Raw genomic sequence first — 14,184 nt, forward strand, 5'->3', positions numbered from 1 at the left:
CACACACACACACACACATACACACATTCGCACACCAAAAAACCTTCAAGAACATTAAAAAATGAAATAGAGATACAGAAAAAAGTATAAACTAAACAAAAATGACAGGGTACTAATCACTGCTGTCCATGGGTTATGATGCACTTACGTTTATTAGACTAGTCTCTTTAATTGTCGTTTTGAGACACAGTCCTGGAACTCTTTATACAGATCAGGCTGGCCTCAAACTCACAAAGATTCATCTGCCTCTGCCTCCCAAGTGCTGGCATTAAAGCCATGTGCCACCATGCCCAGTATAATTTGTATATATTTACATTTTCTCATGAGGTTTTTAAAAGTTTGCTACAACATGTGAAATTCTGCTAGCAATAATGTTACTAATTAAATTTATATTTATAAGGAGATTTGGAAAAATGGTATTTAACTATTATATCAATTTCTAGTATATCAAAAAGCATAATTTCATCTAACATTTGTTTCCTTTGTAACAAACCATAACTATGACAGTTATTCTCTCAGATTATAGTGCTATTTTTGTATCTCTAAATGGGTTAAAGAAATAAAAATGAATGCACTTAGTGCCTTTTCTTCTTTCTGTCTTCAGTAAATGATAACCATGGTGTTGAAATTATTCAGCTATAATTGTAACACCTTGCACCATAGACCGTATTAAAGTCTTTACTGCAATGCAATAGCTTATTTACCTTCTCTTTCACCTACTGAATCATTTCTGAAGGCAGAACCATTTCATCAGTGCAAGGCCTATTTTTCACAGTGTCAAGTGGTAGTAGGTAATAAATACACAAAAGTAATAAATAAAGAATAAAAACATTTGGTTTATATAGCATTAAGATTAATACCTCACTTTATGAATCAGGCTAATCTTAAATTTGTGATGATCCATCTACCTCTGGTTCCCAAATGCTAAGATTACAGAGTTGGCCATTTACTACACATTTTCTCTTTAAATAAGGAAATAAAATTAACAGGAAATGAGAAAATACCTTCATGGAACTATCTTAAACATTAAGTTTAAAATATGTAAGTGTCTGGCATATAATGGTAAGAAATATTAATTTCCTCTCTAAAATATACTATGTATTATTGTCATTATATCATAAGACTTGTGTAAATTATTTTTTAAGATTTATTTCATTCTATTTTATGTGTATGGGTGTTTTGCCTACCTATATCTCTGTGTACCACTTGTGTGCCTAGTCCCTGTGGAGGTCAAAGGAGGGCATCAGATCCCCTGGGACTGGACTTACAGACAGTTGTGAGCCACAACATGGGTGCTGGGAATTTAACCTGCGTCCTCTGCAAGAGCAGCCAGTGCTCTTAACTGCTGAGTCATTTTTCCAACCCCGATTTGTTTTAAGAACTGCATACCCTTATTCTCACATTCTCTATATCATAAATTCAAATAGATTTACCGATGTAAATTCTCACCTTCATTTTGTTCAAATTCATCCAATACCTTGTCCAGGTTGTAAGCTTCGGCTTGAAAGTAATTCTCCATCAGTGAGGAGACGCTGCTGAAGAGACTTGTCTAGACCTAAAGAGGAAAAGAAAATTGAGTTATACTTTGAATTATTAAAATATAATTTATAGATCCTAGGTATACAAGGATGAAATCACCAACGAATCCATTTGGACAACAATAAATAACCTAAGATCTTCAAGTCTAGACACCTATGAGCTAACAGTTATCAAAATGCAGTCAGCCACTATATCCGTAAGTTCTATGTCTATAGATTAACCAACGATGGACAAGAAATAATCAGAAAAAACTGCCCATGTACTGAACATACACAAACACTGTTCTAGTCATTTTTCTCTAAGTAAAACAGTTTAACAGCAATTTCTGTTGCACTTTATCTCAGTAAGGCAGCAATGATTTACAGTATACAGGATAGGCTAGCAAGTTACATATAAATACTCCATAGATTCTGGAATCTGCAATGGTCCTGGGGCCACTCCTTCATAGATACTAAGGGACAAATGCAGAATTATTATAAACATAGAAGGTAGATTTCATAGCTTATACTTCAAAAGAGAAAGTCCAGGTGCTGGGAAGGGTCATTTTAATTAGGATAAAGCTACATTTCCACTACAGAAGGGAGTTCATGGCTTTTGTGAAACAGAGAAAGTTCAAGTGTAGGTAAGGGATATTTGTTTTCATTTTAATAATGACTGATGAATCTTTTTAAATCTCTCATTTTTAAATAGAATTTTAAAACTTCCCTTACTGTTATTTGACCTAAAAGTGTATGTATACACACACACACACACACACACACACACACACACACACACACACACACACACACAAGATTTCAATGACTTAACAGAATGCCAAGTAACACCATAGTCGGAGTTAAAAAAATGCTACTTGTTATTCCTTTATTGCTATTTAAGATTTTATAGAGTCAAAACCTACATTGGAGGCCAGGTTGACCCAGACTCTTAGGAGCTGGGATTACGTTATGAGCCATACCAGGCTTACTGATTATCCCTTTTTTGAGCAGATCAAATTTAGATTTACTAATGAAAAGTGGGAGAAAGCTCCTAAGACAGGGAGATGTTCCAAGGGAAAAATACCCTTGATTATGCCTTTAAATTAACTTATCTCTTGGTATGTGTCCATGTGTGTGTCCGTCCGTGTGTGTACAGGTAAAGGTTCATGTGAATGTGCATGTTCATGTGGCAGACATACACCACTTGACACAGGGTATTTTCCTCAATCACTTTTCCATCTTTGTGTGTCCATGTGTGGCGGTTTGTGTGTGCACATGTATGTGTGTCTGTGTGTGTGTGAGTACAGATGTGCAAATGGCATGGCACACATATGGAGGTCAGAGGACAACCTTGGATGCTGGTCTTTGACTCCCACCTTGCTTGAGGCAGAGTACCTGCTGCTTTTCTTCTGTGCACACAAAGCTGGTTGACCCGGGAGCTTCTAGGGATTTTCTTGTCTCTGGCTTCCCACTAACAGTAGAACTGGGATCATATTGTTTACTACCACACCTGGCCTTATGTGGATTCTGGGTATTTGAACTGATCCTGGTTTTTGCACAGCAAGCACTTCACCCACAGAGCCATCTCCCCAGCACACTAAAGAGGTAACACCTGGTGATTTATCATTTGTGATGAGTTGTTTACTATTGGCTAAATAAGGTTTTGATGTTAGGATTAATAATTAGGGCTTAACTATTCTGCCTAATACACAGTAGATATACAATAAATGTAAGTTTGTTAGTATATTTACAAACCTTTTATCCCCTACCTTCGTTATGGTGCCTTATCCTTGCTGTCTCTAGGAAATGTTTTAGGCCTTCAAACCTTGAGACCCTGGTTTCATTTTCAAAGAAACAGCTGCGGTTCCCTGAAGACTTGGAGATTAGTAGTCTCTTATTGCATAAGTTAGAATTTATGACAAGATTCTTTACTTGCTTTCTGATAAAATGCTCATTTTACACAAAATAGTAACACACTAAATTCATATATGTATATTTCTCTGTAAAATATACTAACATAATATAGCTTCTATATATATTTCATAGAGAAATACAATTCTTTGGATTTTTCTATATGAGGATTTTGTCTTTTTACCTCTAGAGTCTTTACTAACCAGAGTCTTTAGAAATCCTGCAGAATATCAGCATTGTAGTCCCACTTATAGCACCAATCTGACTGCTGCTTTTATGTCTCCTTCCTTGGCACTTTCTGTGCCACAGTGAACATGTGTAAATTTAGACATCAAATATTACTGGGTATGTACTAGGCACCAACTATTGTCCTAGTCACTAAACTATAGTAACAAATTACCTAGTGAGCTAAATACTAACCTAAAGCAGCCCAAGGTCTCACAGGGGAGATAAATGAGCTAACTTGAAGCATAAAATACTGTGACTGGTACTAATTGATATATGCACCAGGTGCTTATATGAAGCCAAAGAAGAGATGGATCTGAGTTAGTGTAAGGTGAGGGTGCATTATTCAGGGTAGACTATATTATTACTAAGAACATTCCAAATATATTCCCAAGGCTTTACACACAGAAACCTGTCTTGAAAAACTGGGGTGGGGGGTAGGGAGTGAAGTCTGGTGAGCTAAACAACTTGTTAACAGAGCTTGGACAAATAAACAGCTCAAGAAGGACATCTTCTTGGAGGTTTATACCACGACAAGCACTGACCTGGGGGACAGCATATCTAGGCTGAGTGGGCACAATCTACAGAAGACAGACCTGAGCAGCACACATTATCTCTGCTTGCATTCCTTCTGTGAGCTGAGTCACGGCCACACTGAGCTACAGGAAGGATTGGGGGCGGGGGCACTCATACTTCAGCTGCAGCTCCTTCAGAGAAGCAGGAAAGGAGTCTGGTGGACTGGGACACCCTTTGCTACAATGGTAAAAACTTCCTACAGAGGCGGTACCTGAAGGATAGGATCTTGCCACATGAAGTGCAGAAGGACAAGAAATAGCTTGCCAACTTCGGATGCAGACATTCTGGTCAAGAAAAATTATTACCAAGTGCCTCTGCGCCATCCTCAACTGAAAAGAAAGAGCTCAATTTCATATTGAACATCCATGACTTTCCTCACAATTCATGTGGAAAAAAAAAACAGAGAACTCAAAAATACAGCATTCTACTGGTGAAGGGCATGATCCATTTCTGAAACCAGCCTCACTACCATGACCTCCTGCCATTCTACAGATCTTAAATAATTTTAAGTAATTTGGGGGCAGAAAAAAAAATCTACAACTTCCAGTTAGGAAAACTCAAAGACTCTATAAGATTATAATACTTTTCTGTCTACTTGAAATTACTGCTCTCACAACTAATCTACAAATATAAAATCAAATGATGCAATTATATCTATATTTTTGATTCTGTACCCCCAAAATTTTCTAATTGAATTTTGCTCTTGCATAATGACTAAGAAACAGAGACAGATATGCCACTATTCTTTCCTAATGCCATTGTTCAATCCATGTTCTTTTTTATGCTAAAACTAGCTTTCTATGATCAGTTTAACAGGAAGTTGTTTCTAAAAGGAAGGAGCCAGCACTAGTCGAGAAATTAGTGTTCTAACATACTTTATTAGTTATTAACCACCGCCCCCTCCAGAAAAAAAAAGGAAAAAAAAAACAAAACCCAGAGCTAGAGAGATGGTTCAGCAGCTAAGAGTGCATACTGCCTTTACAGAGGACTCCCGGTTCCTAGCACACATGTCAGGTGGCTCCCGATTGCCTGCTCCAGGGAATACAACACCTTCTTCTGGATGAAGCCTCTAATTCCAGTGCTAAGGAAAAAGAAGTAGGAGGCTCACAAGTTTGAACACGAGCTTGAATTACATAGAGAATCGGGCTACACAGATTGTCTCAAACTAATGAATGTCTTACTCTGAATTAAAGTAAAATCGTTTGAAAAGCTGTACTGTTGATTGAATATGAGACATCAGTAATGAAGCACTCAGCATGTGTCCATCAACCTTGCAGTCACAGATGTAGTCCTTCTCTAGTTTAGTATCATAGAGAGATAAGACAATGGTTTCCATACCTTTCTCCTTATGAACATGATAAAGAGCAGCCTTCTCTGTGCTTGCTCATGATGCCTGCTGTGCCACTAGCCAGTCTTCTGAACCAGAATGTCCTCTTTGATCCTACAAAAAACCAGAGTGCTTATTACACTTGCTAAAACAATAAGCTCTAATTTTCATTATATAAATCTACTATAGCCAGACAAATAAAAGTAGCAGGTCTCAACAACAAATTAAAATTACATCTTCAGATTCAAAGACCTGCTTAGCATGGAAGGCAACCGAACAAACATTTTATTGAAGAAGTCAAAAATTTAAGTGTCAGAGAAGAGTAAAGAACTTCTTTGCATACTCATTTTGGGAGATTACACATAACAAAACAACAGCAGGCAGCTCCTTTCCAATGACTTTAATGGTGGAGTCATAAAGATACTTTATTCAACAACAGGCCCTTCAGAACTCCAAAGTTAAGAAAACTGCTACCTCACAAGAATGTCCTCAAATATGATTTTTCCCTATTGTGTACACACAGAATTTTTTTTTCCAAGACAAGGTCTCTGACGTGGGAGCCCCTTTCTGTGTTGTTTGTATTGGTTAATGAATAAAGAAACTGTTTTGGCCTGATAGGGAAGAACTTAGGTAGGCAGAGAAGACAGAACTGAATTCTAGGAGGAAGAAAGCAGAGTCAGAGAGATGCCATGGATCTGCCAGAGACAGATGCTGGGAATTTTACCCAATAAGCCACTGCCACATGTTAATACATAGATTAATAGAAATGGGTTAAATTAATATAAGAGTTAGCCAATAAGAAACTAGAGCTAATGGGCCAAACAGTGATTTAATTAATACAGTTTCTGTGTGGTTATTTCGGGGCTAAGCTAGCCAGGAGGCCGGGATGAACAAGTTGGCCTCCCTCCAACAGGTCTCACTACAGAGCTCTGGCCAGTCTGAAATTCAGACCTTGAACTGACCTTGAACTCAGAGATCCACCTGCCTCTTTCTCCAGAGTGCTAGGATTAAAGGTGTACACCACCAGCTTGACTGCACAGAGAATTATTAAACTGATTTAAAGGTTTCCTGCTGCAGAGAGCACCAGGTCCCATAATAGAAGGTTGTGAGCCACCATGTGAGTGCTAGAAGATGAACTCAGAACCCCCAGGAAAAGAAAGCTCAGCAGTTAAGAGCACTGGCTGCTCCGAGGTTCAATTCCCACCAACATCCACATGGCAACTCACACCTGTCTATAACTCCAGTTCCAGAGGATCTGGCACCCTCACACAGACATACATGCAGGCACAAAGACCAATGAACATAAAATAAAACTAAATTTTAAAAAAGAAGTTTTCCACTGAAGTTTTTATTGCCAAACAACTGCTTTCCCTCCAGATGAAGTGTCTCCATACCCCAGATGTCCCTTCTGCCTAAAAACAGTGCATCCATTAGTACAATAAATTAAACTTCACTGTTATAGTATGTTAAAGAAAAACTGCCTCAAATGTGATTTCCTTTCTCTTAAAGAATATAACAATACCCATGGAGTTAGAGTAGTCCAACTTACATGCCTCTATAACTTCTAAGGGATGTTAATTTTAAATTTTCTTAAAGATTTATTCTACTTTAGGTATGTATGCATGCATGTACATGATACGCATATAGAGAGCTAGCACCACCAAGGCCAGAAGAAGGTAGATTCCCTGGTGCTGGAGTTTCATTTCCGGAGGTTGAACTTGGGTCCTCTGGGAAAGGCAGCAAGCACTCTTAACTGTTCAACTCTCGCTCCAGACCTGTGAGCTTTTTAGGGGCCTAATTTCATCTTGTACAAGACTGACAGCTGGAACAAATAAAAACAAACTAAGAAAGTATAATCATGGTATTTTCAGAACAGGTAAGATTTTTAGAGATCATTTAGCAAACACCATATTAAATGTAAAGTGAGGTGTCAGAAGAAATTTCCTGACATTATAGATGTCACATTATCTAATATGAAAATTATGTACTTAGAAAGAAAAAGTCTAAAAACTCCATTTCTAGGCACCAAAGAGAAGACAGAATGAAGCTCTCTGGTCAAGGGTTTTGCTGTCTTCAAGAACACCTACCCCCCGCCATGTGAGTACGTTTTCAAACAGTGCTGCTATATTGTCTAAGGCGGCCTAGAACTTGTTAAGCAGCCCACCACTGGCCATGAAGCTTGTCTCTCAAGCACTCAGATTACAGGTGTGTGTGTGCACCACACACCAGCCCATGTGATTTTTAATGTGACTGTGGCTGTCTTCCAAGATAGCTGCAGTCTGTCTCCTTCCTCTACACCTGGACAGGCCTTTGTGATGACCTCAACTGACAGACCTTAATGTAGGGAAACCATGTAACTTTCAAGGCCAAGCCCTCAAAGGTGAAACAGCTTATACACTATGTATGGAAACCTCAGTCTGTGGTGTATTCTTAACAATGAAGAGTTTTACCTGGTGAAAGGAACTTTACATGAAAGTGCCTCACAGAGACTTTATACAAGATGCTCAATAGATGCGAGCTATTATTTAGTAAATTGTTATTTAGCAAAAAAGACCTGAAGAAGATGGCTCTGCTGGTAATTTATATGAACTATGTAGGACAGAAAGACAGTGTGATTTTGGACCATTAAACCAACCAGTGGATTGGCCATTTATACAATTAATAACCAATCAGAATTCTTAGTCTTAAATTCAAGCCAGACCAACAAAACAGAAAAAACAAAAAGGTAACCTTATTGTTCAATTTTCTGAAAAGGTTAAATTTAGTCCTAAAAGACACCTTTTTGGATATCACCAGTTTTAATCACAGTACCAGGGAAAAATGAGATAATCTCTGAGAAGAGATTTATTCCTATAGATCAAGGTTAGAATACATGAAGGGACTAGGATCTGGAAAGCTGACATTGTTGCTGCCCAGAGTCTCACAGGGCTTCAATTTCCAAGTTATCAATCTGGCAGCACTCACAACCATCAGATTCTCAGTTAAGAGCCATGGAGAATAAGGTGGTTGCCTTCAACTAGCACATACTGAGCAAAGACAGAAGAGTCTAACAAATATTGGAAAATGTGGCTTATAACAGGTGTATCAAATACATACAGACAATAAAATCCCTAGTTCAGCCACCGATTTGAGAACAGTATTAAAAGAAAAAGCATGTTTAATTCTCATGTCTATAGTAAAACAACCCTATACCATTTAAATAAATTAACATATGTATAACACAGAGTCAGAAACCACTGATACATATAACATCCTGGGGGTGGTTAATTTTACATGGAAATTTGCCTGAACCAATGGATGCTGAGGCATCTGATTAAAGATTGTTTCTTAATCTGTGAGAACGCTTTAAAAAAAATTAGCACTTCCATTGAGCTCAATAAACCATCTTGCCCTTCACACAATATATATACACACTAGCATCATGAGATTTTTAGTAAGCCCTTGGCTCACAAATTATGAAGCTCCATGTCTACAATCTGCTGATAGACTTATTCTCTTTACTGGCTCTGTTTCTCTAGAGAATCCTAGCGCAAAGTCATAAATAGATTAATTGTTCATGACTGAACAATAATTATCAGCTCACTAGCTCAATTCCACACCTTGAATTTTTACATAGCATCCTTTCGTAATTGCCTGTCTCTGCCCCATAAACATATTCTCCCCACCCTCCACTGACCCACCCAGGAGATTAAACACAGGGTCTTGCACATGCTAGACAACTACTCCAGTCTATACATTTTTATTCTAAGATAAACAGCATGATCAAGTAAAGTCCATCCATCGAACCTATTAGCAATGTGTGAGCTCCTGATCTAACATGAATTAATTATAAAGATTCTCCACTGACTCTCTACCCTAACCTGGAAGACACAGCTAGAATTGGCACCTCCAAATCTTCAAGACAGCAGCATCCTTGTAGAAATTCCATGCCCCCTTTCCCATTAGTTCCAGTGGGTTACCTTAAATCCCAAAAAGTGTTAACAAATATACTTTAATAGTATAATTAAAATGAAACATTAAAACCATAGCTTCAACTTTAACAGCACACTTAAAAATTTAAAATCTGTCACTTACTCTGATGCTCTATGGCCTTAAGAAGACAATAGGAGAAACTCAGGGAGAGAAGTGTGTCTTACTAGTTGACAGTGATGAATTTATAATCTATAAATTGTGTACACAGAGAATCAAAGAATAAAGAGCATATGGGGGGAACTATGTCCTGACATAGTGGCACACAATCTGTAATTCCAGCACTAAGAAACAGAGACAAGTGAAGACTGTTGCAAGTTCCAGACCAGCCTGGTTTATACAGCAGAATCCAGGCTAACCAGGGCTACCCATATCTAGAAAGACTGTAGAGAGCCAGTTCCCAGCACATAGAAAGCTAAACATATGAGAAGCTAGACCTACAGCAGTCCTAACAGCAGATTAAAATGCTAATCAGGATGAAAATTCAACAACTCTTTTTAGAGTCATAAAAAGAAGTGAGATCACAAGCAGAATGATTGCTCCCAAACTTGGAGAAAGTCAGGTGAATATAGACAATCAGAAATTACATGAACAGAAACTCATAAGCAGAAAACATTGCAAGGGGTAAATGCTGGAGCAGGGAAATTTGGGCTGTAACTGATGAATTGCTAGAGGATTAGTGTGAATACCTCTGAAGAGTCAAAAACTCCACATCAAAGGACAGCTCCACATTCTTAGAGGAGTTTTACCTCCAAGAGCTCAAACTGTAAGAATTACAGTCAGTATCATAGAAAAATCCCATAGAGCTTCTGTCAGGGAAAGGGATAAAAGAACAATTTTGAAATAAGCCAGTCTGTCCCTGGGAGAAATTCGTTTACTAAAACACAGCCTGCTAGAGTTATATCAGAGCCTAACTGCCTGAGGCAAAACAAAGCAAATACCCAACTCTAAAGCACTTTACCCATTTTGTCCCCTGGAAACAGAGGAAAAAATACTAACTAGCACTTGTAAAGTTAAGCGGTCAGAGGAAAAGGCATGTTCAGATTGTGACTTCATCAAGGCACAACAAAATGTTTCCCTTCCTTACCAACTTTATCATATTACTAAAGGTCTATTTTTATTGTTTCTTTTAACTAGTACATCATATCCTGCTACCAAGAAAAGACTACAAGGCATACTAAAAGGTAAAAACCAAACCAAACACAATTTAAAGAGATAGAGCAATCACAAAAAAACAGACTAAATGTGGCAGAAATACTGGAATTTTCAGATCAGTAATATAAAACTTCTATGATTAATATAAGACCTATAATAGGCAAAACAAAGTATAAGAACAGATAAGCAAGGCAAGAAAAAAGAGAGTAATTCAGAGAATGTACTAGAAAGATGTCTCAGTCAGTAAAGTGCTTGCCATACAAGTATGAGGACTTGAGTTCAATTCCCAGAAGACACGTGAAGAAGCCAGGTGTGGTGACACACACTTGTAACTCCAGTGCTGGAGGCAGAAACAGACAGATAAAGCTTGCCAGTGAGTCAGTTTAGCCTACTTGGTGAATTCCAGGCCAGTGAAGCACACTACCTCAAAAAATAAGGTGGGGCTAGAGAGATGGCTCAGCAGTGAAGGACACTGGCTGCCTTTCCTGAGGTATTGAATTTAATTCCAGCACTTACACGGCAGCTCACAACTATCTATTATGGAATCCAACGCCCTTTTACTGGTGTGCAGTACACTCAGACAAAGCATCCATATACATATAATATATAAATAAATCTTAAAACAAAACAAACAAAAACCAAACTGGGGTTGTGCTGTACATCTTTAATCACAGCACTCAAGAGGCAGAGGCAGGTGAGTCTCTGTAAGTTCAAGTTAAGTGTCTACATAATGGGTTTCGGGAGAGCCAGAGCTATAGAGTGAGACGCTGTCTCAAAATAAACAAACAAACAAGGTAGCTGGCCCCCGAGGAATGACACTCAAGGTTGACCTCTAAGCTTCCATATGCATACATACTTGTGAATACCCACATGTGTGTATACACACACAGCCCAAAAAGAACCCCTAAAACTGAAGAAAGACCCAAAAGGCCACACTCAGTGGAGACCCATATCAGTGTATCACCAAACCCTCCTCAGAGAAGCCTGTTGCAGTAGATGGTGATTAACACGGAGACTCACGACTGGACAATGTGCAGAGAGACGAAAGGGACACCTTTATCATCCCTGCCCCAAGGCTCAGGGATCTACACAGAAGAGGCCGTGGGAATGAATGTGACTCCAGGGCAACAGTGTTCTCCAGACAGACAGGGCCGCTACACAGGAACTCACAGAGACTGAGCATGTACAAGACCTGCACAGGTTCAACCCAGACAGAATCCCAGCATGGGAAGAGGAAGTGGGTACCACTCCTAACCAGAAAGCTACTTGCGGTTGATATCTGCTGAAAGAGTGAAAATCGGTGTTCTTCAATGAAGTGACACTGGAATACCAACCACACTCTAGGGCAGGACTCATGCTCAGGAGTGTACAAAGTGGGCTCCATGTGATTTTTTGTGTGTGTTGGGGGGATTGTTTTGTTTTTTTGTCTGTTTGTTTGTTTAAGAGAAAGACAGAACATGAAGTTGGGAGGTGGGGGAATCAAGGAGGAGCTGGTAAAGGGAAAAGACGTGATCAAAATAGACTACATGAAAAATGTAAAAAGTAAAATAAGATTAAAAACAAAAGAAATGCTAGAAATCACAAATACTGTATCAGAAATAAAATCTGTCTCTGATAGACTTATTAAGAGAAGACGTGGCTGAGCAAAGACTCTTCTAAACGTGAGAATTTCTTAGCAGAAACCTGAGGGGGAAAAAAAATTAAAACACAAGAAGGAATTACTTAAAAGGAAAAAGATTTGCTTTAAAATGACAGAATTTCGTCTAATTAATATCAGATATTAAGTCCACAAGTCCAGGACATTCAGAGAACACTGAGCCACATAAAAGAGGAGCAATAGCAGCAGAAGTGTGTGTGTGTATACATGTCATATTCAAATTACAGAAATTCAAAGATAAAGAAAAAAAATGCAAGCCAGGCATGGTATTGCTGAGAGACAGAGGTGTAAGGATCTGGAGTTCAAGGCCAATCTGAAGAACATAGTCAGTTTGAGATCAGTCTGGGCTACAAGATATTCTGTCTGAAAATAAACAAAGCAAAGAGAGGGTGAGATGGCTCCAGGTAGGAGAACTGAGTTTAATCCTTGGAGCCCATAAGTGAAGCAGAAAACCAACTTCTGAGAATTGTCCAGTCCTCCACATGTGCATCATGTGTGCGTGCCCTGGACTCACATACACCGCATGCACACATACAAAGAGTAATGAATAAAGTTTAAAAAGAAAAAGAAAAAATGCAAAAAGAAGCCACAGACAAGGGGAGGAAACATCTTACAGAAAAGCAAAGCAAGTATTATATCCAACTTCTCCTGAAAAATCATACAAATGAGAAAGAGGGATAGAGTATTTAGAGTGCTGATTGTAAGATCTAACCAACAGAGAAATCTGTACTCTCTCTACAAGTTTATTCATTGTAAGTGATAGAAATAACATTAATAATCAAATCTGGTTGTATAAATGCACCAATCAAAAGTCAGCAATTTGGTCAGAGATGACTCAGTGGGTAGAGACACTTGCACATAGATCTGACAACCAGAATTCAACCCCCTGGATTGTGAGACAACTGAATCCTGACAGCTGTCCTCTGACTTCTGAAGTACATAGTAAGTTTGAGATCATGTGTGCCATAGTATGCCACACACACACACACACACACACACACACACACACACTTGTATACAAAACACAATTACATTTTTAAAGGGTCTCCAGGACAGGCAAGGGTGGCACACACTTTCAGAAAATCTCTGTGAGTTCAAGGCCAGCCTGGTGTACAGAGTCCCAGGACAGCCAGGGCTACAGAGAAACCCTGTCTCAAAAAACCAAAATAAATAAATAAAATAAAAAAATAAAAAGGTCTCCAGCCAGGCTAATTAAGAAGGAAGAGAAGATATAAATTTCTAATACCAGAAATGAAAGAAGGGATACCACTACAGATCCTCTAGAAATTAAAAACATAAAAAGGAATACTACTGAAAAATGTTATTTAAATAAAAAACAAAAGAACTCACAAAAATTAATACAATTGACAACCCCTATGTCCACAAACTTGATAACATAAATGAAAAGGGTCACAAGTTAGTTAATATTTTGCTACTATAGCAAAGTATCTGAATATAATCAATTTATAAAGAAGAAAGATTTATTGAGATATTTCAGCCCATTGTTGCTTGGCCCCATCACTTTAACACAGGAGACCACTTCATAAATATAACACCAGTACACAGACACAGACACTGAGAGCAACAATCAATAAATGGGACTTCCTGAAACTGAAAAGCCTCCGTAAGTCAAAGGACACAATAAATAAGACAAACCAATCTACAGAATGGGAAAAGCTCTTCACCAACACATCTGACAGAGGGCTGATTTCCAAAATATATAAAGAACTCAAGAAACTAACATCAAAATACAAAACAATCCAATTTTAAAAATGGGGTATAGAGCTAAACAGAGAATTCTTAATAGAAGAATCTCAAATGGCCAAAAGACATTTAAGGAATTGTTC

The 14,184-nt window shown here is 38.3% G+C and overlaps 1 protein-coding gene across 5 annotated transcripts in view; it reads right to left on the reverse strand.

The window, feature by feature from the left end:
- The window catches only part of Zfyve9 (zinc finger FYVE-type containing 9), a 147,038-nt gene that overhangs the window by 95,400 nt on the left and 37,454 nt on the right, over positions 1-14,184 (reverse strand). For 3 of the 5 annotated variants that reach the window (XM_013348544.2, XM_005353554.2, XM_026781976.1), the window contains exons 2-3: positions 5,568-5,670; positions 1,450-1,555 (exon numbers count right to left, since the gene is read on the reverse strand). In XM_013348544.2, the coding sequence (XP_013203998.1) occupies positions 1,450-1,519 (70 nt within the window). In that variant the 5' untranslated portion in view covers positions 1,520-1,555; positions 5,568-5,670. Of the gene's footprint in view, positions 1-1,449; positions 1,556-4,440; positions 4,559-5,202; positions 5,319-5,567; positions 5,671-14,184 lie in introns of those variants that run through there. The other 2 variants (XM_005353553.2, XM_026781977.1) reach the window with 2 other exon arrangements.

The sequence above is a fragment of the Microtus ochrogaster genome, chromosome 10 (assembly GCF_000317375.1).
Source record: "Microtus ochrogaster isolate Prairie Vole_2 chromosome 10, MicOch1.0, whole genome shotgun sequence".
Lineage (NCBI taxonomy): Eukaryota > Metazoa > Chordata > Mammalia > Rodentia > Cricetidae > Microtus > Microtus ochrogaster.